The sequence below is a fragment of the Ursus maritimus genome, unplaced genomic scaffold (genome assembly GCF_017311325.1).
Source record: "Ursus maritimus isolate PB19 unplaced genomic scaffold, ASM1731132v1 scaffold_17, whole genome shotgun sequence".
Taxonomy (NCBI): Eukaryota; Metazoa; Chordata; class Mammalia; order Carnivora; family Ursidae; genus Ursus; species Ursus maritimus.
This window is the reverse complement of record NW_024424119.1, coordinates 11,865,186-11,889,746: the sequence shown is the minus strand read 5'-3', so window position 1 is coordinate 11,889,746 and position 24,561 is coordinate 11,865,186. Positions and strand designations below refer to the sequence as shown.

At 44.4% G+C, this 24,561-nt stretch overlaps 1 protein-coding gene across 1 annotated transcript in view; it reads right to left on the bottom strand.

Annotated features, from left to right (window-relative positions):
- The window catches only part of ADAMTSL1 (ADAMTS like 1), a 376,065-nt gene that overhangs the window by 73,338 nt on the left and 278,166 nt on the right, over positions 1–24,561 (bottom strand). The window contains exons 21-22 of the mRNA XM_040631464.1: positions 10,671–10,799; positions 2,217–2,396 (exon numbers count right to left, since the gene is read on the bottom strand). Coding sequence (XP_040487398.1) covers positions 2,217–2,396; positions 10,671–10,799 — 309 coding nt within the window. The remainder of the gene's footprint in view (positions 1–2,216; positions 2,397–10,670; positions 10,800–24,561) is intronic.

Genomic DNA, 24,561 nt, shown 5'->3' with positions numbered 1-24,561 from the left:
CGGCTCTTGGTTTTGGCTCAGGTCATGATCTTGGGGTCGTGGGATCCAGCCTCGTGTTGGGCTCCCTGCTCAGTGGGGAGTCTGCTTGAGTTTCTCTCCCTCCCTCTGCCCTTCCTGCTTGACTCTCTCTCTCTTTCTCAAATAAATAATTTTTTTTTAATTTTAAATTTTTAAAATTTAAGGTCACCTCTTAAATTTATCCCAACGCTTGAAATGGAACTTAGAGGCAATATGTCATGAATATTCATTCAACGGCTATAGGAATAAATGAATGAAAGTCTCATTACACTTCAAGTCTCCGTGCTATAGGTTAAGTCACAGAGCCTGGCGTGAAGGCTCAGTTTGATACATGAAGTCTCTTGTTTAAAAATTCAGCCACGTTTTTGGCTGATTAAAATTTAAAAAAGAGACATTATTTCTACGTTCAGAAAGCACCTATAAAACTAAAAATACTTGGATTAATAAACCAAGCTTCTGATCAAGAAAAGTGCTCAACTTAAGAGTCTAAACAGTGATTTTTTTTTTCCCCATCACGTCGGATTAAAATGGGAAGATGTCATGCCCGTCCAGCTCCGTGTTCACAGTCACGCTGGTTTTCAGTCGCAAGGCGGCAAGAGCTGGCTGGCAGACCGCGCACCCTTCATTGGCAAAGCTACAGTAGCAACCACACATCCTAGGCTTGCCTCTCTGTCAGCACAGGCGACAAGCAAGGCTTATTAGGGAGGAAAAGCCCACAGTAAGCCCCGTAACTCAGTGTGGGGCAGCAGTGCCTGGGCCCCTGGCTCCAGACTTGCACGCAGCTCAGCCGGATGAAACCCAACACAGGACCATTGACGTCCCTCACTGAGCCGCTTTTCCGTGACTTTCTAAAATGACTGGAGGTTTATGCAGCCACTGGTGAGATGAAAACCCGCCAGGGCCTGTCTGAAACCTGAGCGGGCAGGCGCTAGAGACCCTAGGCTTTGGTCTATCAGCAATTGGGGGTATGGAAATACAAGTATAATGTTTAATTATTTTTCCCCGAGGAGGTCTATAATGTATGAATGTGTATGTATCTATGGCGTGTGATTCTTCATATTTCTCACAGTTTCCTCTTTTTTCTTAGAATGATAGCTTTCTTAGTGGAAAACTAGCATGAGGGCTCTAATCATTGCTTTTTTTTTTTTTTTTAAACAACTTACAAAAACAAATTTCTTTTTACTGCATCACACCAAGTTCCACACTCTGGGGAAGATAAGCCCAGGGTCTCTAGTCCAGGGATAAAAGGGTCATTGCTCCCAACACGGCTGAGTCCAGCCTTCAGCAACAGTGAATATTCGATGGTGTCCCAGTGGTTGTTATGTCTAATACCTATGTTATGCTAAGAACTGTGTTAGGCTCTTTAGTCGGGGGTTCTTATATTTGGGGGTACTATAGTTTGAATGTCTGTGTCCCTTCAAATTCATAGGTGACGTCCTAACCCCCCAGGGTGATGGGATTAGGTGATGGGGCGGAGCCCTCACATTTGCCATTAGTGCCCTTATACATGAGGCCCTGGAGAGCTGGCTTGGCCCTTCTGCCATAGGCGGACACAGCAAGAAGCCATCAGTCTGTAACCCGGAGAAGGGGCTTACCGCAGAACCCGACCATGTTGGCATCCTGATCTTGGACTTCCAGCCTCCGCAGGTGAGAAACATAAACTTCTGTTGTTAAAAGCTACCCGGTTTGTGGTGTTTTGTTTCAGCAGCCTGAATAGACTAAGACCGGGGCGTACCCGTGTGGACTTTGGGTGGGCTGGACTATGAGCTTCCTGAAATTCTATGAGAAATTTTATACGTATGAATTTTCCTGGAGGGGGTCATCAATAGTTTTCATTGGATTCTCAAAGAAGTCCTTCACGCAGAAGAAATTAACAATAACTTCTTTATGTCTTGAGCCCTGGCTGACAGCCTCCTCCCCCTACATGGACAATCCCCATTGTGCACGCACATCAAGACCAGCACCTAAGGCTTAGTAAGGCTAAGTGAGTCACCCAAGGTCACTCAAGGTCACACAGTGAATAAGCGGTAGAGCCGGCATTCAAAATGACAGTCTGCCTGCCGCCCGAGTCTGTGTTCTTTCTACTGGAAGGCCCTAAGGTGGGAGGAAGGGAGGGGATATTGCTTTTATGTACTTGATTGGATCAGGGAAAAAGTGAGGCGGAGGGTGGGTTAGACGGTCAGCCTCGAGCTGTTTACCTAGGATCAGCAGCTGCGTGTTCTCGGTCAGCTCTCCATGGACATTGGCTGCCCTGCAGGAGTACAGGCCCTGATCCGAGGGGGACACGTCTGTGAGCAGCAAGGAGCCCTCGTGCCCATGTGGAGGGGAGCCCAGTTTGGTTTTATTCCTGAACCAAGTGACTTCAGCTTCAGGCACACCTAGGAAGAAAAAAAAAAAAAACAACACATCAGCGAAACACATTCAGGTGACCCCGGAGGCAGTTACTCCCGCTTGGTGGACCCTCCCAGGGGCAATTCGGCAGGAAGCATCTGCCTGGGCGTCTTCTACCGTCCTCCAGCCAAACTAAATAATGCCTGTGACCTCTCCGTGGTCTCGAGAGCTTTAGCCTTTTAAAGCTCCCACTGCTGAGGCAGGAAGAGAGAGGCCAGTTAACAGAACAGGAAGTGGGCAGCTGGTAAAGGGCACTTGCCAAGATGGAAGGAAAGTACCCACGCTCTGTGGAGAACGCAGGGAGAAACATAAGCCCCAGATCTATACAGCTGTGAAAATGAATGATTGACAACTACATGAACAAACATTGAGTAAGAAGAGCTAGACGCAAAAGCGTACACACTGTATGATCTCATTTTTGTAAGTGACAAACAAAACCCGGTAACATCAATCTAGGCTCTTAGCAGTCAGGGTGGTGGCTCCCGTGAGAGGGAGGGACACACAGGGAGGCATTGAGACTAAGTGGGCACAAGTGCTAAGTGGTCACTGGTAATCCTCTGGTTCCCGACCCGAGGACTGGTTTGGTGGGCTTGGTACCTTTAGGATATGTCTCCTTTCCTGGACAGATATTACACTCAATAAAAAGTTAAAAGCTATAAAATATTAGTCTTTTGTCTAGTATGAACCAGACAAATGAAAGCTGCTGGAACCTTACCAGAACTGACACTATACATGGAAAACATGCTTGTATTTTTTGGAGCCTATGTATTTTCTTAGAACGAGAGAACACAGAGCTATGGGCAGTAGCACCACAGAGACAGAGACGAAAGAGACAAAAAGAAAGTACTCTGTCTGCTCTTTCCTCAGTCCAAGTTTAGTGCCTGTGAGAGAGAGCTGGGGAGTGTGTGTATGAGTTAGGATGGAGTACCTGTCTTTGGAAGTTGGGTTCTGTCTTCCAGGGGCATCACTGACTGAATGTGTTTCTCTACAAATTCATACGTTGAAGTCCTAACCACCTCCAGTGTGATAGTATTTGGAGGTGGGATGTTTGGAGGTAGTTAGGTTTAGGTGGGTGGGGTTGTCATGACAGGATTAGCGCCCTTATGAGAAGAGACCGGAGAGTGAGCCCTCTCTCTCTCCATCATGTCCGGACACAGTAAGATGGCGGTCAGCAATCCAGGGAAAGAGCTCTCAACAGATCTGCGTGGGCAGGCGCCTTGCGCTTGGACTTCTCAGCCTCCAGTACCGTGAGAAATACATTTCGGACATTTAAGCCACCTCGTCTATGGATATTTTAGACTAGCTGCCTGAGTAGACTAAGACAAGGGGGCAGCCTTAATTCTTTGGGAAGTTTGCCTGTGGTAACCATGCCGGCAAGCAGGCCCTGGTCCAGGACAAGTCTTCTGAGACAGGAGGCCCCACAGGAGGCTGAGCTCGGAGTGAGCTGGGAGACAGAAAATCTGTGGCATCAATTCACAGGTGTCTGGGGAGCACAAAGCTCCATTCCTCGCACCACTCAGCCTGCCGGCCCAGGTCAAAAAGTTTACTCAGAGCTCTTGGGTGTGTATCCATGGTATGTTAATAACGTCAAATCCTGGTCAATGGGGGTCAAAGTCAAGAAGAGTCAAAGGGCTCGACCTTTAGTCCTGTGCTTTTCTGAATTGGGGCTACATTCTGCCCTTGGGGCAAGGGCAGTGTTGCCCTTAATGGACAGCCTACAGGTGCGGACATGGAGGTCTTCAAGGGATTGCCTGTGTACCCGTTACTTGTCCTTGAATCTTCTGAACAGAATTTACCAGCAGTCTACTCTGTAACACCCAGCTCAGTGGCGCCCTAATTATGGCCCCTGGGCACTTGCTGCACCTGAGCTCCCAGTAGGAGGAAGTGGGGTGGAGGTGGGAAGGTGGTCTCACACTCCCTCACCAATGATGAACTGCCTTGTGGGAATTCACTGGTCCTCAGGTGGGCCTGGAGCGGGGGCCCACGGTGGTGGTCAGAGGGTCTGGCCAATCTGCAGGGGAACAGGGGAGTAATTCTCTGGTTTTCTCTTTCATTCAGACTACCAATGGGTTAACAAGAATCACGAAGGATCCCCGAACTAGCTGGAAGGAGGCAGGGCTGCTGAAACGGGATGAAGCCTCGGCTATCGCAGGCTTGTCACATCAAGGAGAGGCATACCTCATGATGCCTGATGCTCAAATGCAGGAGCCGGACCGGGCTGGCACGGCCTCTGAATGTACCTGGACAAGACGCAGGTAAGAGGCCGAAAAGCTGATTTTTCATTGCAGCACCACTAGGGAGAGCAAGAGCTTCATGATGCCTAGCCGTGCCAGCTTGGACTTTGGACCGTGAGCTTAGTTTCTAGGTTAAAAAAAAAAAAAATCCACAGCATTCAAGAGAAAGCCTCTGAGAGGTAAGCTGAAGAAAACATTCCCTGCCATTTCTCTCCTGAAAGCACAAGGAGACTCGAGGTCCTACGTACCACCTTCTGCAAGCATTTCCCTTGCTATGAATCGCCCACATGCAGCGTGTGTGTTGGCACGTTCTTTTGCAGAGCTCTGTGGGCAGCGAGCACACAATCCCTGGCAGGACCTACGACTGTTCTAGAGCTAGGCAGGTAGAGTAAGGGCGGTGGGCTAAATGGGCCTTCGGTTCTACGCAGTGAACCAACGCTCTCTCCACCACTGTGCTGATGGGATGGTGTGTGTGTCCCCAGCACCTGTGCTCGTGAGGATCCCTGCAATGGGGGCCATCCTGCAGCAGGACTCCCTGCTGCTCCCAGCATGTCCTTCTCTGGAAGGGCCCATGCTCCTGCAGGACAGCCAGACGCAGAGGCAGTAGGAGAAGAGAGGAAATGGGGGTGGGGTGGGTGGAGGTGAGAAACAAGAGGCAGAGGGAGACAGCCCAGGCCCTGAGAGAGACCTCACTTCCCCAGGAAGTGGATCCAAGCCTCTTCCATTCCCTTGATCACTCTGCCTCATGCCCCCCAAGAAATCGGGGTGTTTGCCAGCATAAGACTGGGTGCTTACCAAATGGACCCAATTCTCTAAGTGAGGGGAGGGCGCCTGAAATGCAGACGTTCGGGATAGCAAAGGGTCGAAGGAAATTACCTCGTCTCTACAGCTAAAACCAGAGAAGTCACGGTGATGCCAAAGGGAGAGAAATTCTGTAGGACTCGTTCTTTCGTGTATTTATTAGCAAATCTCTGTCAGGCTCACTCGAGCACAGACCTGCATCGAGAATTTGCTGATGGAGGGGTTGTGTCTGATGTCACATTTTGGGGGCTTCCTGCCTGGGACGGTGGGCCTCATGCAGAGAATGACGCCAAAAAGATACTTTAGAATCTTTTTAGTCCCTTTCATGACTGACTCTGACCTCTTACAAACATAGAAGAAAGGAAGAGGAAACATCAACGAGGCCTCAGAGAGCTTTTTTTTCTTTTCCTTTTTTCCCCCAGGGATGATAATGAGCCTTTAGGGAACGTCACCGGCCATTGTTTAAGCCAGAGGCCCTTGAAAAGGTACCAGATATGCATGCCCAATACGGACGTTCAGAACAGCTGAACACAGGGAGCGCACGAAGGTCAGGGACAGTGCAAGATCTCCTGACCATGTGCGAGGAGGACGAACACTTGGTGAATGTTTGCTGTAAGCCAAACATTTTAGAAAGATAATCACATCGCTCAAAGAGATGAAAAAAAATCTGCCTAAAGTGATGTTAGTTTGGTTCCCTGACTGATTACGTGGGGACAGAGCCTCTGTCTCTCCCTGCTGCTCACCCCATGGCCAGTGAGTGACCTCCAAATGGCAGGGTGGAGATCCATGCTCATCCATTCGATGCCACGGATCCCCACCTCACCCTGTGCCCCCCACCGCCTGCCCCTATCCCCGACCGCCTCTTCAGAGAACATCAGAAATGCGACGCTATTGTTTCTGAACTGTCAAATCCTTACTTTCTACTCTGAGAATTAACCTTTCTGCCGTAGCTGTATCACCAAGATTATTGTGAGGAGGGCTTTCTAGAACCCGTGTGTGCTGGCTTTGTTATCTGTCTTCTTGTTGAGAAGCTGGTCGGGTTGTGGGAGATTTCTTTTCTTCCCCTAGGCTGTTGTGATGTGACCACACATTTTACCGAAAGAAATGTCTAAAAAATGACAGAAAAGATACTCTACCACCGAACACAGTCCAAAGCTATGTTGTTGACAAGTTTCTTGGATAGGCTCCACGCTCTGGCCTCCCTGCTATGATCGGTGTCTAAAGCAGGGGAGGAAAAAGCCCTGTTTGGACTTTTTCCCTTCGGTGGCACATCTAATGAACACCACAACGCTCTCCCTGTTGCTTGAAAGGATCAATAAATGAGTCTAGTTACATAATGGGTTGGAATTGGGATGATTATAAGGATTAGTGCCTTTAACCTCCACGGAGCTGCCAGGTAGGGTGATGCTATAATGTTCTTTTTTCTTTTTCTATTTTTTTTTAAAGATTTTATTTATTTATTTATTTGACAGAGACAGAGACAGCCAGCGAGAGAGGGAACACAAGTAGAGGGAGTGGGAGAGGAAGAAGCAGGCTCATAGCGGAGGAGCCTGATGTGGGGCTCGATCCCAGAACGCTGGGATCACGCCCTGAGCCGAAGGCAGACGCTTAACCGCTGTGCCACCCAGGCACCCCTATAATATTCTTTTTTCAATCCCAGACAGGATACTTTTGCCAACCAGACCACTTGTTCTGTTTGGCTCCTTGCACCACGGCAGCCTGTCAGCATCTCGAGCTGGGGTGCCCACTGAAGGGTGCACCTTGACATGATGCACTTGAGAAGCTTCTTTGATGGCTTGGTGCAAGGAAAGGAAAGGATGCAGTAACTGGAATGTCAGCCGCGGCAATTATTCTAAAGAACCACGGACATCTGGAAAGGAGGTCCAGGCTTCCACATTCCTCCATACTGACCGGGGCAGACATTGATAGCTGTTCACAAAACCGGTTTCCTTCTTTTTCCTGGGTGCCCCTCCAGGTCACGCTGCTCAATATCCCTTGTGATGGGGAGGTGACAAGGGGGACTGTGAGAAGTGGTGATATGCGTTGCTTCCAGGTGTGGCCCTTCAAAGCCTTCCCAACCATCCTCCGTGCTTTGTTTTTCCCCTCTTCTGGTTGACAGGTAACCCCTGGGGAGACCTTGGAGGGCATGTGTTTAAAATAATAGAGCCACAAGCATTCCGTGATCTGGACTGTGTGGGGCAGCCAGCTCTTTGGACTCTTAAACAATAATAAACTTCTATTGTGTTTGATCCATGATATAATTGGGGGTCTACTTATTAGCACAGTCTAGCCTACCCTAATGAATATACTGTCTGTCTCTGATTCCTCAACTCTTAATTTCTGCATCACCCGTTCTAACAATTTTATCTCCAAAGTCTTTCAAAAGCTTCCTTTGTTCTTGGAATAAAATCCCAAATTGTACCATAATCTATGAGAGCGTGTAAGATCTAGCCTGTCTGTTCTCCCCCACCCACCAGCCATAGGTCATGCTATTTTCTTCTCTGCTGTTTGTACTACAGTCACCCCAGCCATATTTTACTCCTTTAGAGGCAGCCTGCTCTTGCTACCCCAGGCCCTTTGCACATGCTGGTCCCAATGACTGAAACACTCCCACCTCCCCCAACCTTTTATCTCCTCCTAGGTCTTCTGAACTCTTCTCAAGTAGAGAAAAAGTATGGGAGTGATACACTGGATTGGATCACTTTCAAAAAGAATGCTCATCATACTCTTTGCTTAATATTTGTTATGTTTAAGGGATGGGAAGAATTTGTGAGGCTGCATCTTACAAGTTGAAAGCATATATGTACAGAAAGTTATTTAATGAGAACTTGCTAACAACTCAAACATAAAAGGACATGAGCTACTGTACATAAATTATGTAATATTCTTAATATGGACTATAAAGTAGCCATTAAAATTGCACCACAAGAGAGCCATAGAAACACTTGTATTAGTAAAGTAAAAGTCATTCCTACTGCCATTGAGCATTACAACACTCAGTATTTTGACTGGAGACTCAGCTCAAGGATGATTTCTTTGTCCAGCAAATTCACAGACCGACTGTGTAATCAAAAGCAGGCTCTTGCCCACCACTTTGAATAAATACCTTATTTAAAAAAAGGCATAATGACAAAGACACACAGATTTATTTTAGTCAACCATGATTCACACAAATGATTCTACGCATAAAAATAAAAATAAAGACAGTCGTGTGCAGGCAAAAAGTGGGCACGACAACCTGAGATCTCACAGTAAGGTCACCAAGAGCGAGTCTCTGGATGAAGTCAGGGAGACAGGGCACCAAGTGGCAAGAAAGACTTGGCCAAAGCTGGTTTGAGTGCCGCCGGTTCCCCATGCTAAAGACTTCCTCAGCTGGATTCTGGTTCTCTCGATCTCCGTTAAGCGCCCACTCCCTTGTTGTGGTTCCTCTTGCTCCCCATTCTCTTACTCTCCCCATCTCATCTCTCAAGAAGAGATCCAGCATGGTCCGTTACATCTCCAGTCAGTGTTGTGTCTCTGAGCATGTGTTCACAGTGGTCGCGTGGGGGGATGATGGCTCTGCCCAGAAGGCCCCACCTGCACCATGGGTCCCTGCCTGAAGGCCAGCTCCTTCCTGGGAAGCCCTGTCAGAGGGTTCGTCTGGCTCCTTATCTGGGAGGGCCAGGCCTGAAGGGCTATGACTGAGGAAGGTTTCACTGACAAGGGTGGACACGCAGGCCAAGGGAATCTTTACAAAGAGAAGATAATGTATGATGACAGAGATAGATTTATAGTTCTGATTTCCTGGAGCTACCAGAGTATTTCAGAGAAAACCAGACTGGCTGTTCTTTGGAAACAACATGCTTTAGATTAAGGTCTTCCTCCTACTTATTCTAAACTGGGTTATGTGGCCTATAAATCAGAGGCGGAGGCAAAACCTCCGATGATGGGGTAGAGATTTAAGATTAAAGGAAGCCCCAGAGAAGGGGTGCCACTGCCTGTCTGCTCTGTCCACGGAGTATGGCTGGGGAACCCGGCTTTGGGTGTTCCCCAGGAGGGGACAGCTGATGAGGACGGCAATCAGGGGACGGGAGCCGGGCCTGGGCATTTCTTAGTACTGTGGGCATGAAGACCCTTAGGGTAGATGTCACCCACTAGTGGTCCAGAGGAAGGGAGAATCAGCAGCTGGGTTTTGTCTGGCTCTCTGTTGATGTTTTTGGCTTTCTAATGGGAGGTAAATACTTTTATAAAGAGGGTACTACCACCCCCTATTGTCTACTCCTCCTCCACTTCCCTCTGCCTTTCTGTTCCCTATCCACCTGGCCACCTGGAGGGCAATTCCTATATATCAAAACTCCTAATAGCACTGGCTGTTTTTGTTTATGACTCCTACCCACTTCTGATGAAAGTAAGGTCCAGGTTCCTGTTGGTCTTACCTCTGCCACCCCTCTGACGCTCCTCCACCCTTTACCTTTCCATCACCACTGCCCTGAGTTTGGGCCCCCATCAACTCTTCTCTAAACTACGAAGACAGGTTTTGTTTTTTTTAATGATTTTATTTTTAAGTCGTCTCTACACCCAACATGGGGCTTGACCTCACAACCCTGAGATCAAGGGTCACATGCTCTACCCACTGAGCCAGCCAGGTGCCCTGACTACTGTGACAGCTTCTTAGGTTCCAGTATTAGGTCCAGCTCTAGGTCCCAGTACTTCCTATCTTCAATCCATTCTACGTGCCGCTCTTGGCTTACTCTTCTGGAAGTCTGGCTCCTTAACGCTACTTTCTATCTGCCTTTTTCCAAACTCCTTGGCCAAGCATTTAAGGTCTCCCATAGCACAGTTGCAACCCATCTTACTAAAGTTTAAGCCCCTCCACACCATTTCTCTACTCTGGGCTCCAGCCAGACCAAAGCACACACTGTTCACTTACAGTCTTGGGCTTTCCTACTTCCATGAATTTTTCACACCCATTTATCCACTTGGAACACTCTTCGCTTCCATCTTGGCACATGCAGTGTGCAAGGCTGAAATAAGAAACCACCTCCATCCCAGCCAGCATTCATCTTTCCTCCTCTAAACTTCTGTAGCATTGTCCATTTTCAGGGTGACTGAGGTTCTTGCCTTAGCTTTCCTACTGGCCCTTAATCCCTGAGAGTAGAATCTGTATTTATCTTTGTATCCCCCAACCCAGCACAGGGCTCCGTTAATATTTGAACAGATGAATTAATACACGAATGCATTTCTCACCTGCAACTTGGCAGTTAATTGTCACATTCACTCCTTTTACTGTTTTGATGGTGCTTCCCACGTCAACTGTGATTGCAGGGTCCTCCGTGTTGATTACGGTCCCTCTTGATGTCTTCACTAGTGGTTTTCCTGAAGGTGGGAAGGAATGTGAGATTTTACTAGATGATGGCTGTGGGCTTGGGTGTTCCCTTGAAACATGGGGTGACCCACAATGAACAACTGGTATACCCAGGCCTTTCCCACTAACCATGTGTTCCTTTGAAAAAAATTGTAACTGCACGATATAGAAACCATCCACCCACCCACTCATCCACCATAGAATTGTCAGGAAACGAAACTGATTGAAGAATCTGAGGATGGAGCATAGTATCTAATAAGCTGGGATGATTTGTGCATTTTATCATTACATTTATAAATGATAGATCTCTTATTTTTAAGGGCTTATTTTTTTAAAAGATTTTATTTTTAATCTCTACACCCAACATGGAACTCAAACTCACAACCCCAAGGTCAAGAGTCACATGCTTCACTGACTGAGGCAGCCAGGCACCCTGGCTTATTATTTTTTTTTTAAATTAAATTTTGTACTTTGAGATAATTATAGATTCACATGCAGCTGTAAGAAAAAACACAGAGCAATCCCATATGTTCTCTACCTAGATTCCCCCAATGGTAACATCGTACAAAGCTACAGTATCATAACAAGGACACTGACATTGATAACGTTAAGCTACAGAACATTTCCATCACTACAGGAGCCCACATACTGCCCCCAACCCTGCCTTTATCTTTTGACAACCATTAATCTCTTCTCCATTTCTATAATTTTGTCATTTCAAGCACATTATAAAAATGGTAATCTTTTTTGATTTTTTTTTCACTCAGAATAATTCTTTGGAGATTCTTTGGGTTCTCTCGTGGTACCATGGTTGTGTGTATCAATAGTTTGTTCTTTTTTTTGCTGAGTAGTGTTCTATGGTGTGGATTTATCACAGTTTCTTTAGCCATTCATTTGTTGAAGGACATCTGGGTTATTTCCAGATTATATCTATTCAAATAAAGCTGTTACAAACATTTTTGTACAAGTCTTTGTGTGAACATAAGTCTTCATTCATCTGGGATAAGTGCCCAGGAGTGCCACTGCTATGTCATAGGGCAGTTGCATGTTTAATTTTTTTTTAAAGATTTTATTTTTATCTATGTGAGAGAGACAGCCAGCGAGAGAGGGAAAACAGCAGGGGAGTGGGAGAGGAAGAAGCAGGCTCCCAGCGGAGGAGCCCGATGTGGGACTCGATCCCAGAACGCCGGGATCACGCCCTGAGCCAAAGGCAGACGCTTAACAACTGCGCTACCCAGGCGCCACTGCATGTTTAATTTTTTAAGAAACTGCTGAATTGTTTTCCAGAGTGGCTTATCATTTTACATTCCCATCAGTAATATGTGAATGATCCATTCTCTCCATCCTTGCCAGCATTGGTGCTGTCCTTGGTTTTAATTTTAGCCATTCTGATAGGTGTGTAGTGACATCTCATTGTGGTTTGAGTTCTCGTTTCCCTAATGGCTACTGATGTTGGATATTTTTTCATGTGCTTATTTGCCATCTTTATATCCTCTTTGGTGAAATGTCTCTTCCTGCCCTTTGAACATTTTTTTTTTTTTAAGATTTTATTTATTTATTTGACAGAGAGAGAGACAGCCAGCGAGAGAGGGAACACAAGCAGGGGGAGTGGGAGAGGAAGAAGCAGGCTCCCAGTGGAGGAGCCTGATGTGGGGCTCAATCCCAGAACACTGGGATCACGCCCTGAGCCGAAGGCAGACGCCCAATGACTGAGCCACCCAGGCGCCCCCTTTGAACATTTTCTTTTCTTTTTTTTTTTTAATAATGATTTTTTGTTATATTATGTTAGTCACCATACAGTACATCCCCGGTTTCCGATGTAAGTCTCGATGATTCATTAGTTGTGTATAACACCCAGTGCACTATTCTAATCGGATTCTTCTTTTTTTTTTTTTCTGTTGAGTTTTGAGAGTTCTTTCTATTCTAGGTATTAGTCCTTTGTCAGATATGTGGCTTGCAAAGTCTTTCTCCCACTTCCGTAGCTTTTCATCTTCTTAAACAGGATCTTTCACAGAACAAAAGTTTTCTTAACTCTAATGAAGTCGCATTTATTGAGTTTTCCTTTCATGGATCATACTTTTGATACTAAGTCAAAACTATTTATCTAGACATAGATCCTGAAGATTTTTTTCCTATTCTTGATAAAAGTTTCATGATTTTACATTTTACATTGACATCTGTGACACATTTTGAGTCAATTTTTGTATAGTTATGAGACTTCAATCAAACTTCACTTTTTTTGCCTATGGATGTATAATAGCCCCACCATCGTTTACCGAACAAGCGATCTTTCTTTCATCGAATTGCTTTTGTACCTTTGTCAGAATAGGTTGGGCATATTTTCATGGATCTGTTTCTGGATTCTGTCTTCTGTTCTACTGTTCTGTGCATCTATTCTTCTACCAATACCACATAGTCTTAATTATTGTAGCTATATAATTAATCTTACAATTGGGTAGGTTGATTGCTTCCACTTTATTCTTCTTTGCTATTCTAGTTTCTTTGCTTTTCTACATAAGGTTTACAATAATCTTATCTACAACCATAAAATCTTGCTGGGATTTTGATAGGAATTAAACCACTATATCAATATGGGGAGAATTGATATTTTTAACTGTGTTGAATCTTCCAATCCACGAACACTGTATGTCTATTTATTTAGATCTCCCTTAATTTCTTTCAGCAGTTTTATGATTCTCAGCATACAAGTATTGTACATATACCTAATTATTTTGATTTTTTTTGAGGGATGGTAAGTTATATTTTCAGTTTCAGTGTTCATTGATAGTATATAGATATACAGTTGATTTTTGTATATACTGTGACCTCGTTAAACTTACATGTTCGTTTTAGGACTCTTTGTGGGTGGATTTTTTGGTATTTTCTACGTAGGTGATCATTTCATCTGCAAATAGTTTTATTTCCTCCTTTCTGGTCTGTATGCCTTTCATTTCCTTTTCTTGTATTATTTCACTGGATAGAACTTCCAGCACTGAGTAAGAGTGCTGAAACTGAATAAGAATGAGGAATAAGAGTGGTGAAAGTGGGTTTGGGGTATGATGAGTGATTTTCAATTGAAACCTGGACATTTTCATATTACGTTATGCAAACCTGGATCTTATTTAAGCCTACTGTTTTAGCTGGCGTTCTCAGCAACCACTAAGGTGGGGGAGCAGGGAGGGGCCGCCTTGTTACTCCCTAGTGGAAGTAGAGACCGAGATCCTCCACCTGGCCTCCTCTGTCACTCAATGGGGGGACGGGGGTTCCTGCTGAGCAGGGGTGGGACTTCTGGCTCCCGACTGGATCTCCACTGATCCCACCGTGAGAGGAGCCTTATTGCTGCTGGGTGGTGGTGGAAAGTCCTGACTCTCTAAGAGGCCTTCTGTCACACCACCCCAGGAAAAGGGCATGGAGGGTGCCGTAGAGTGAGGATGGAATTCCAGTTTCCCCATGTGCTTTCCACATTACACCCTGTGGGGATGAAATCCGTCTTCTCTGACAGCATATCCATGGGGGTACTGAAGAACGTCATCTCAATCTGATGAGGTGAAGTCAAGGTTCCCCACGCAGCTTTTGCTGGTGTGGCTGGTGATGGACCATAGTATATTGTTTTGAAGTAGAGCTTCCCAAAAGTTTTCTGTCTTGTTAGGTTAACCCTTTCCTGGTCCGTTGGCTAGAGAGAACAGTAGTTAGTTGAGGCATTTAGTGTGTGTGTGTGTGTGTGTGTGTGTTCCCATTGCCTTTCCTGACAGCTGGCTTCTTCAGCTCCAAGTCTGGGAGTTAGAGGAGGCAAAAAGAAAATCAGTTCCCAAGGTCTCTAGCCAGTCTGCTTTTTCCTTTCCACCATTCACTTTGTTTCATGTATCATCTCTACAGATTTTAGTCGTATTTAGCAAGAAGAATAGGGAAAAGTGCACCTATGCCATCTTGCCCGAAGTCGAAGTTCTGTGTACATTATATTTTAATAGGCCTTTATTCAGCTGGGGAGAAAAATTCAGCACTTTGTGTACCTGACCACAAAATACGATGAAAAGAATCATTTATTGAACACCTTGGGGGAAATAAGGGTCCACATGAAATCATTTTTATATACCCTATGCTTAATTCTTTGTAAGTCAAATGGATTTAGTTTGGTTTTAACCTTTTTTAGGCAGGACACTCTATGATGGTGTTCAACTCTTCTGTGCCTTCATGAACTACGAAGAAAACCATAATTCAATTCTTTAACCTGTTTTTTTATACTTTGTTTTCTCCCTTATCTACTTATCATTAATTCTTCTTGCCCTGTCACACAGCCTCCTGTGTCCCTTTTTCTTCTGCTCTTCTTATCTTCCCTTTTAACTGTGCTCTAGGTTATTAAACTCATTAAAACTATGTTCGAAGGCAGAAACTGGAGTCATGTGTGAAGATGTGCATAGGCTCTCCATATCTGTGTTGACTGTTTAGGGGTCTTTCCCCTTATTTCACCTATATTCTGTATATTTGAGACGATGTATGAGCTGATGTGAAGATGAGTGACTTTGTACTATGGTTTCTGAGAATAACGCAGGGTGCGAATAGGGAAACGCAGCTGGAATGACAATACATCTTGGCCTATCTACCTTCCCTCCCTACCCGCAGGAAGCTCTCCAGCTCGAACTCTAAATATACCCTAAATCTAAGCCCTGCACCCCCCTCTGTCGCTATGATCTAACGCCGCCACCTCCTCTGGCCGGACTGCTGCAGAGCCTAACTCGTCCCACTTCCACGTGTCTTTCGCTATAGACTCTTCCTGTGTTAGCCGGAGGTATCTTTCTCAAACACGAATCAGATCATGTCACTCCTCAGGTTAGATTATCCAGTGCTTTATCAGTGTGATTAGAACAAAATTTCAAGCTCCCTTTCATGACCAACCAACTATGTCCCCTATGTGTTTAGCTGTCAACCCCTCCTACCTCGATGAGGCCACACTCCCCAACTATCACTGCTCTAGCCACCTGACCTTCTTTCCCTTCCTCCAAAACATCAGCTCATTTACCAGGGCTCTTCCTTTTCCCTGCCACCCTCCAGCCACAGACTTCTGCATGACTGTCTTCTTCAGTCGTTCCTCAGGGGCAAGTAGCACCTCCTAGTGAGACCTTTCCTAACCACTCCATCTAAAGCATGTACCCCTTTATCCCTGGCCAGTCACTATGTATCTCACCAACAACTTGATTTCCTTCATAAGCAAAGAACTATCAGAATTTATAATTTATCCCGGGGCGCCTGGGTGGCACAGCGGTTAAGCATCTGCCTTCGGTTCAGGGCATGATCCTGGCGTTATGGGATCGAGCCCCACGTCAGGCTCCTCCGCTATGAGCCTGCTTCTTCCTCTCCCACTCCCCCTGCTTGTGTTCCCTCTCTCGCTGGCTGTCTCTATCCTGTCGAATAAATAAATAAAATCTTAAAAAAAAAAGAATTTATAATTTATCCCTTTACCACATAGCCTCCATAGAAGCAGGGATCACATCTCTCTTGTTCTCTTTTTCATTCCTACCCCACCAAGTCCTGGAAGATGGTAGGTCCTCAATAAATATCTAGTAAGTGAATATATATGAGCGTGTGGTGTGCCATGCACAGTGTCTGAATTTGTTCTTGCTTTTATAACAAGGTAGGTAAAGTATTTCTTTCATGTAATTAAGGAACTTAGGTTCACAGAGGCTTCATGGATTGTCCAAGGCCACAGGACAGCAAGGAATAGGGCTAAACTTGACTCTAGAGTTTGACCTAATGTCCAGTGCTTGTTACAGGGATCTCAAAGCCTTGTCTGTGGACTGGCTGCCTCAGTACTCCCAGGGTACTTATTAGAAACATAATCTGTCCTGCTATACGACAAGTTGCCTCACTGTGTAATAAAAACGACTGTGCCAATGGAGAAAAGTAGGTTAGGGACCAGAGAGTTTCAGACTCACAATTACTAAGTTATTTTTCCTATAGGAATTTTAATAATAAAGGTGGTTTTTATAGCTGCAAGTGTATAGCTATAAAATTCAAATGTCACTGAATTAAATCCAGCCCTTAATTAATTATATTGAGCTTTTGCTCAAAAGTAATGGCCTTTTGTCCAGTCACTGGAGGGGCTGTCATTAGCACAGGCTACTTGTACGTTTCTTATTACCTTTGTGATCCACTGTTAAGACTAATCACAAAGTTACCCAGGTATTTATAATCAACGGAAGTATACAATGAAAATAATGTTTCTTAACCACTCAACCTCTTACATCTATTAGAAGAAGCTTGTATATACTATTGAGTCCCATTCTAGATCTACCACCTGAACCTTAGGTGGTTTAGAACCAGCACACGGGGCCATGACTTTGATTTGGGACACAAAGTTTCTCCCTACCCCAAGAACAAGGCAACCACGAGATGGTTCCAGTGCCTTTTGATTTACTCCATCATGGTTGCCAAGGAGACAGAGTCATCCAGTGTGTCTAACCATCCCATCCCAGCATGCAGAAGCAGAGCCTCCTAGAGGACAGAGTTCAGACTTCTGAACTTTAGTTGCCTGTTCTGGGACGGAAGCTATAATCTCTATTTTCAACAAGCTCATAGGTAATTCAGATACACAGCCAAGTTCGATAATCAACAGATTACACTCCTGGTTTTTCTGTAACCGATTTCTCTGATTCCTGATGAGTTGTGGAGATTTCTTTTGAGAGATCACTACTAGTTCCCTATTTGAAATTTTCAAGTTGGAGCTCTGATTTTAATGGTCAGCTAACAACAACAACAATAAAAATACGAGCCTATTTTAGATCACCTTGCTGATCACCTGACAAGTGAATGCTTCTATATGATGCCATGCCTAGGTTTGGGTCTGATCTAGTCACATGAACGAGTCTGACTTTAATGATGGAGATTAAGAAAAAAAGCAGAGATGCAGAGAGAGTGAAATGAGAAATTATATGTTTGTGCTGAGACAGTGCTAAGAAAGAAAAAGTCATAGCCTGCTGTACTAAAAAAGGCTTTCATAATAGGCAAAACAAAAAAGAAGTACCCTGAGCATGGGCCATGACCGCAGGGCCTCGGCAGCGTGAGCCGTGCCTGGGCTGTCAGGCCTGTGCGCATGCGCTGCCGGCGGCTACTGCCCCCGCAAGTGCGCTCAGCCTGCAGATCCCATGTGTGCGGCTTCCTGATGTGAACGATAGGGTTTCTAGATGACGCTTTCGTTTCATCTATGAATTTGTGTTACAGTCGAGAAAGATCTATACAGAAGGAGATTATGCCTCGTTTTATATGCCCAAGAAAAACAAGGAAATGGGAAGAAGCGGCAGGTGTTTTCCATTTATTGGGACTAATATGAGAAATCAAGCCCATCCGAGACAGTCGTACTCAGAAACAGAAGCATTAAGAGAATTGTTTTTGCTCAGTTCAGACCGCATACCCCTTAGCTTTTGGATTATGGTTCCAGTTATAAGTAACATGGAACAGGGGAAATAGTGCCTTATTCGTGATAAGCGAGGGCAGCCCTTGTCCTTACAGCAGAGGTGCTCCCCCCCACCCCCCCAGGCACTCGAGCCACGAAGAGACAGGCACGGACAAATGAGCAGCCCCAGGAGTAAATGCTCAGAAATACATTCCTCTGTAGAGTCTGGGCTCTGGCTCCTGCCTCTTTCCTGCATGTGTGACTCTGGGTAAAATCAAAACCCAATGGGAAAAAATCTGAACATATGTGCCTGAAAAATATCTTTGGCCCGGTATAAAGGTGATTGAGAGAGGAGCCAGAGGAGATGGAAGGTTTGTTTTTTGAGTGCAGCCAAGAACAGAGAGCGTTGTAAGTAACTTTTTCTCAGGGCCCGAGGCCAGGCCTCTGCTAATAGGAACTTTGTTTTTAACGGCATGATGCCTTCCATTCTAGAAGCCACGGCTGACATGGATTTGCTACTAACCAAACTCTTTTTTCTTCCTGGTCACACAGCTAGGTCACTTTCCAGAGTCTTTACAATTAGGTGTGAGCAAGGTACCGAGTTCTAGCAGATGGACTGTAGGAAGAATGCCACTTTTTGACCCAATCTACAAAAACCCTCTTGAGCAATAATTTATTTTAGACTTTATGTGAAAAAGGAATAATCTATCATATTTTAGCCATCACATATTTATGGTTTTGTTATAGTAGTTAGCAAATGCTAATCCGGGCTTAGTGAATATTTGTTGACTGATTAAATGAATCAAATGGCTCTTCCTTCAATTCTAACATGAGTCACAAACATCATTTCGTGGCTATTATTAGCCATCAAAAATGAATCGTACTTCAAAGGCTTGAGATTCTGACTGTGGAGCTGGGGGTATGTGCACGCATGTGCACGCATTCCGAGGCAGGGTGAGACATGTTGAGGATGGCTGGGGTACAGGGCAGTGACAAAAACAGGGACTGCAGGCAGCGGGTTTGGAGACTACCAAATGGCCAGGTTTGAGATTCCGAAGTGTAAACCAGAGACTGGCAGAGACTTCCTAGAGTACCACTCAGGTACGGATTCTGGGTCACATGCATGATGACTGAGCAAATCATTCCTGCTTTGGTTTTCTACTTCTATGGCTGCAGAGCTGAGGAATAAGTACGTTAATGCACGTAAAGCTGTTAGAGCAATTCCATAGCACAGTGTGAGGCTGGAACAAATGTTTGCGATCATCGGCATCAGCTCTGCTAAACTGGAGAGGAAATGTTATGATGGGTGTTGATGAACTAAGAAAACAGACAGAAAGGGAAAATTTAAAGAAAAGAAAGAGGAAAAGGACAGGAAAGAGGAGAAGGATCAAATCTGTCGGTGAGAAGGAACGCAACTGCTTCCGTTTTGAAGAACTATGAAGGTTTCAGAATAATTAGAAGTACTTTAAATACGATGGATTCTCCTGAAACTGCCATCAACATCTGGACAGACACAGAGAGCTTAAACGTCACCCCAGGGCTGGTCTCGGAGACCCCAGAAAGTATCTACTTGCAGAGAAGTTGTGAGACCATATATGCCAGGCTGACTTGCTGGGGACCCCCGTGTCACTGCTCAGGAAACCAGCTGTGATATCCACAGCACCTCTTGAATCTCGATTCAAGAGAAAGGTAAATAAGGCAGTGACACCCACTAATGAAACTATCAGAGTATACAGCAATGAGGTATTATAAATTTCACATACTCTCAACATCTAAAACTAAACAGATTGCATTCGATCCAGATTTCGTCAATGGATAATGCCCTGTGATAAGCGAGAATATCATAACAATGCCGTAAGAAATGCTCGCTTCTGCAATTTATCACAGGCTTCTCACAAGGGCCACTGGAGTTAAATCTGCAAAACCTTCCTGAGGTGAGAATTCCCAGTTGAGGAATTTGAGACTCATGAGTTAAATAAAGTTTAAGGGGCCACGATCAGTGTGATGCCATGAAAGCCCTTATAAAGACCAACAACATTTTCCACATTTGAAATGAGTAATGACGGATACGGATACTGACTATTCCTAGTTACCATCCCATGCTGGCCAGAAACTTCTCAGGATCTGGCTACCTGGCCATTTCAACAAGAGTCGCTTTGTTACAGATAATAGTTATATTGAAATGCATGATTTTTTTTTTTTCTTAGTCTGGTTCTCCTTCCAAATGCCTTTCACATTTTATAGCTCAGGGATTTTTAACTCCTTCCTGTCCTGCTGGCTTATGTAGGGTCTCCTTCACTTCTACCTCCAGCCTTGAGAGTTGGCATCTGACCTTTCAGTCCACTCTGCTTACCTGGTACCCTTTCTCATCACCAGTCCTCTGGGAACCTTTCCTCTCCCCTGTTATTTTTCCAAAACATCACTGGCAAAAGCTGTACTTCTTCTAGTCTCCCAAAGATAAAGAAAGTAAATTTGTGAACGTTAGAATTTCAGGTAAGGGGAGTTTATCGGTGGTGGGGGAGGACGGCTGTTCTTCATTTGTATGTAAGACATTCATAGAACTCTTAGGTCTTCAAGAGACCCAAGTGTGTATCTATTTAAAACCCCTCTGTTTATAATAAGGACACAGATTTATAGTTCTAAATCTGCTTCTAAATTTTGTAATGAGGCAAATACTTTCCTTACAATCTTCCTTATTCCATTATTACAATAAGCTTCCTTTTTTGTAATAGTAAAAAATAAATGTTTCTCTTTCATCCAAATCATTACATGGTTTTAGTTAGTATAATCTAATAAAATAAATTATTACCCTTTGCGTAATATTCTGACTACACTGGGAAATGTGGTGTAATATCTGATCAGAAAATACAGAAAGTGGAAGATTTGACCAGACATGTTTAGCTCCAAAGTAATTTTTTTTTTACAAGTTTGAATTAGTTGGGCTCAGTTAAAAATGGAGAGATTAAAAGTGTGTGTGTGTGTTTTTTGGTTTGGTATATCTGGAGAAATTAGAAAGTCTATCTACATTAAATTTGCATTTTTCTATGGCAACAGTTCAATGAAAATGAGCTGTGCCCTTCAGTCGGGGTGTGGTAGGCAGAATAATGCCCCACCCCCAACCCAAGATGCCTACATGCTAATCCTTGGAATCAGTGTCTAAGTTATGCTACATGGCAAAAGGAAACCAAAGTTGCTAATCAGCTGACCTTAAAACAGGGAGATTATTCTAGGTTCCTTAGGTGGGCCCAGTCTGTCACACGAGCTCTTAAAATCAGAAGACAGAGACACAGGAAGTTTGTCAGAGAGAAGCAACAAGAGAAGGGCTCAGCCCGCCATTTGTAGCTTTGAAGATGGATGAAGAAGGCCAAATGCCAAGGAATGCAGTAAATTCTAGAATCTGAGAATGGGGGGCGCCTGCGTGGCTCAGTTGTTAAGCGGCTGCCTTTGGTTCAGGACGTGATCCCAGGGTCCTGGGATCGAGCCCTGCATCTGGCTCCCTGCTCTGCTGGGAGCCTGCTTCTTCCTCTCCCACTCCCCCTGCTTGTGTTCGCTCTCTCGCTGGATGTCTCTCTGTCAAAAAAAAAAAAAAAAAAAAAAAAAAACAAAAAAAAAAAAAAAAAAAAAAGAATGGCACGCCCTTCACAGTCAGTAACAAAACAGGGACCAGAGTCCCAGGTCACAAGGAATTAAGTATTGCCAAAACCCAAATGAGCAAAAAAGCATTCTCCCCTAGAGCTTTCAGAAAGGAATGCAGCCTATTGACATCTTGATTTTATCCAGTGAGACTATACCAGACTTTTGACCTACAGAACTGTAAGATTGTGTATTTCTGTTGTTTTAACAAGTTATCACTACAAAAAAATATATATATATAAATGACTAATAAGCACAAAAAAGATACTTGACATCATTAATCATTAGAGACATATAAATTAAAATCACAGTGAAATATGACTTCTCATTCATGAGCATGTTATAATAATAAAAAAAAAAGGATGCTAACGAGCATTGAGGACGTGGAGAAACTGGAACCCTCATACATTGCTGGTGGAAATGTAAAATGGTGCAGCCACTTTGGAACACAGTCATTTCTTAAAAAGTTAAATCCAGTGCAGACTCCTTGACAAGGGACTGCAGACCTAGTACAAAAAGTGATGCCGCAGCCTCTCCTAGAAACGACTAACCCAGGATACACTGTGTCCCACTACCTGCCCGACCACGCATCCTTCCCTTATTCCCTGGGATAGACGTGAAAGTCGCCTTTTCAGAATTTGAGATGGGCTAGCTGGGATCATTCGTACTTCTTTGTTTCTTTTAGTCTACTGAGGAGCAGAGCAAGTTGGCTGGATTTTCCTGCTATGTTCTTATCCATTTTATTTAAGTTCTATAAAAGTGAGGCCTCTTTAGTAGGCATGCTGTACTTCTGTATATATTGAACAAAACTTAAGGACGTTGATTACACAGTATTATATCAGATAATAAAATCCCTTGATGGCAGCTTGGATTAGTCAATGGCCGTTGCCCTGTTGTTCAGAGCACCATCTGAAATATAGCCAAACTTGTCTACCTTTCCCTCTGATCTAATGCACTGGAGAAAACCTTCCTTTGTTTGTCTTTGCTGCTGGTGACGGACCCTCTCTGAGTCTAACTGTCTGTGAGGCAAAGTCCTCCTCTGGTTAACAGAACTGCTGGAAAGAAATTTCAGAAATGCCAATCTGAAATGACTTATGTTATAAAAGCCTTACAAAACTGCTTTTATTGCAGCTACTAAATCATGACGGGGCGGGGGTAGAGAAAGAAGAATTTCAAGGACAATGGCCTTTTATTTTTATTTTCCTTTTATTTTATTTTCTCTGATCTCTTTATTAGACACAGTATGTGTCAGCTATTCAACTCATAAAAAAGCAGAAAAGCATGCCAGGAAAGGAGAAATATTTTCTGTCTCTCTCTTCCTGTGAAAACTTCAGATGAGCTCATCTGTATTCTCTCCTTTCAATGAAAGATATGCTCATCCCTCATCTTCTTCTCACTTTCCAGTGATGATGTCAGGCAGGCCTTACAGTATCTCTTTTGTGATCTGATAAAATCAATGACAACCAAAAACGTTTCCCTTATGGCTATGACCTCATCCATGGTCTACACCTGGAAAGGACTCATCTGCATTGGTAAGTAGAGCTAAACTCCACTGATCCAGACTGAAGCAATTTACCAGGAAACTACTGCTTTCCTTCAAGACCCTGCCTTTGCCATTCAGACTGGAAGGTTTCTGAGCAACCTGGCTGAGTGTTGAATCTGACTAGTCGAGATGGCTCTCCCATTTTGTGCCCATCTCTGTATACATTAGAAACTCTCCTTTACCCAGACCTGTCTATACCTGATGTAAAGTCATCAGTACTTCAAACTGTTAGGTATGTGACATTCTGGGGACGTTCTTATACTCCTCCCTACCCCCCATTACCCTCCCATCCATGTTATGCTACTGTCATCTACATTCTGAGCAGTGAAACAGGTACCCAATTAAGTTAGTTTAGGACAGAAAGGAATTTTGTGGCCCTGTGTTTACCTGGCTGTGAGCTTCCCTTCTGAACCAGGGAGGCAGACAGGGAGATGCTGGCTATCTCCATGCTGATACACACTTGCAAAATACCCTCAAATCTCTGAGACTTACAGATAAATCAACACCTAATGGATGGGTTTGGAGAAAAGCAAGAGGATACTAAAGACACTAATTTACAGGCCCAAAGAAGGCAAACCAAGGAAGGGTTTGGCTGTAATAGCATGTCTGAAGCTGAATGGTATTTACATGTTCAAAGAAAAATTGTGTTCAGAGTGGCAATGGACCTGAAATGAATCTGAGAGGCAGAACTGGCAACACAGTCAATCCCGAAGATGGGGCAACTCAATGGAAGAGGTCTGGTTGTGGGCCACGGAGAGTTCATCAGCCCCCTGTGAAATACTCCTTATCACAAGCTGTCTCCCTTGCTCTGAATCCAGGAAGTCCAGCCCTTTCCAGATGGCTAATCCAACTTCTGGGGCTGGCCTGCAGACGCTGAGGGCGAGATGCCCTCCACAGGGCTTGTGAGCTTCCTACTCTCTGAAAAAGTCTCCTCTACTGTAAAAATAACTCGGCTTTTGTTTTATGCGTTATTCTCACAATACTAGCTAACAAATATCAAGTGCCCAATTATAAGCATTTTATATGAATGAATGTATTTAATCTTCACAGGAACCCTCTGAATCAAGTACTATTTTTATCAGCATTTGCAAAGGAAGAAGCCAAGTCAGAGACAGCAAAGAAGTTGCTGGAGGTTATACAGCCAGGAAGTGACAGAGCCAGGATTCCAATGCAGATTAGGACGCTAGAGAGTCCTCGGGCTTAACTGTCA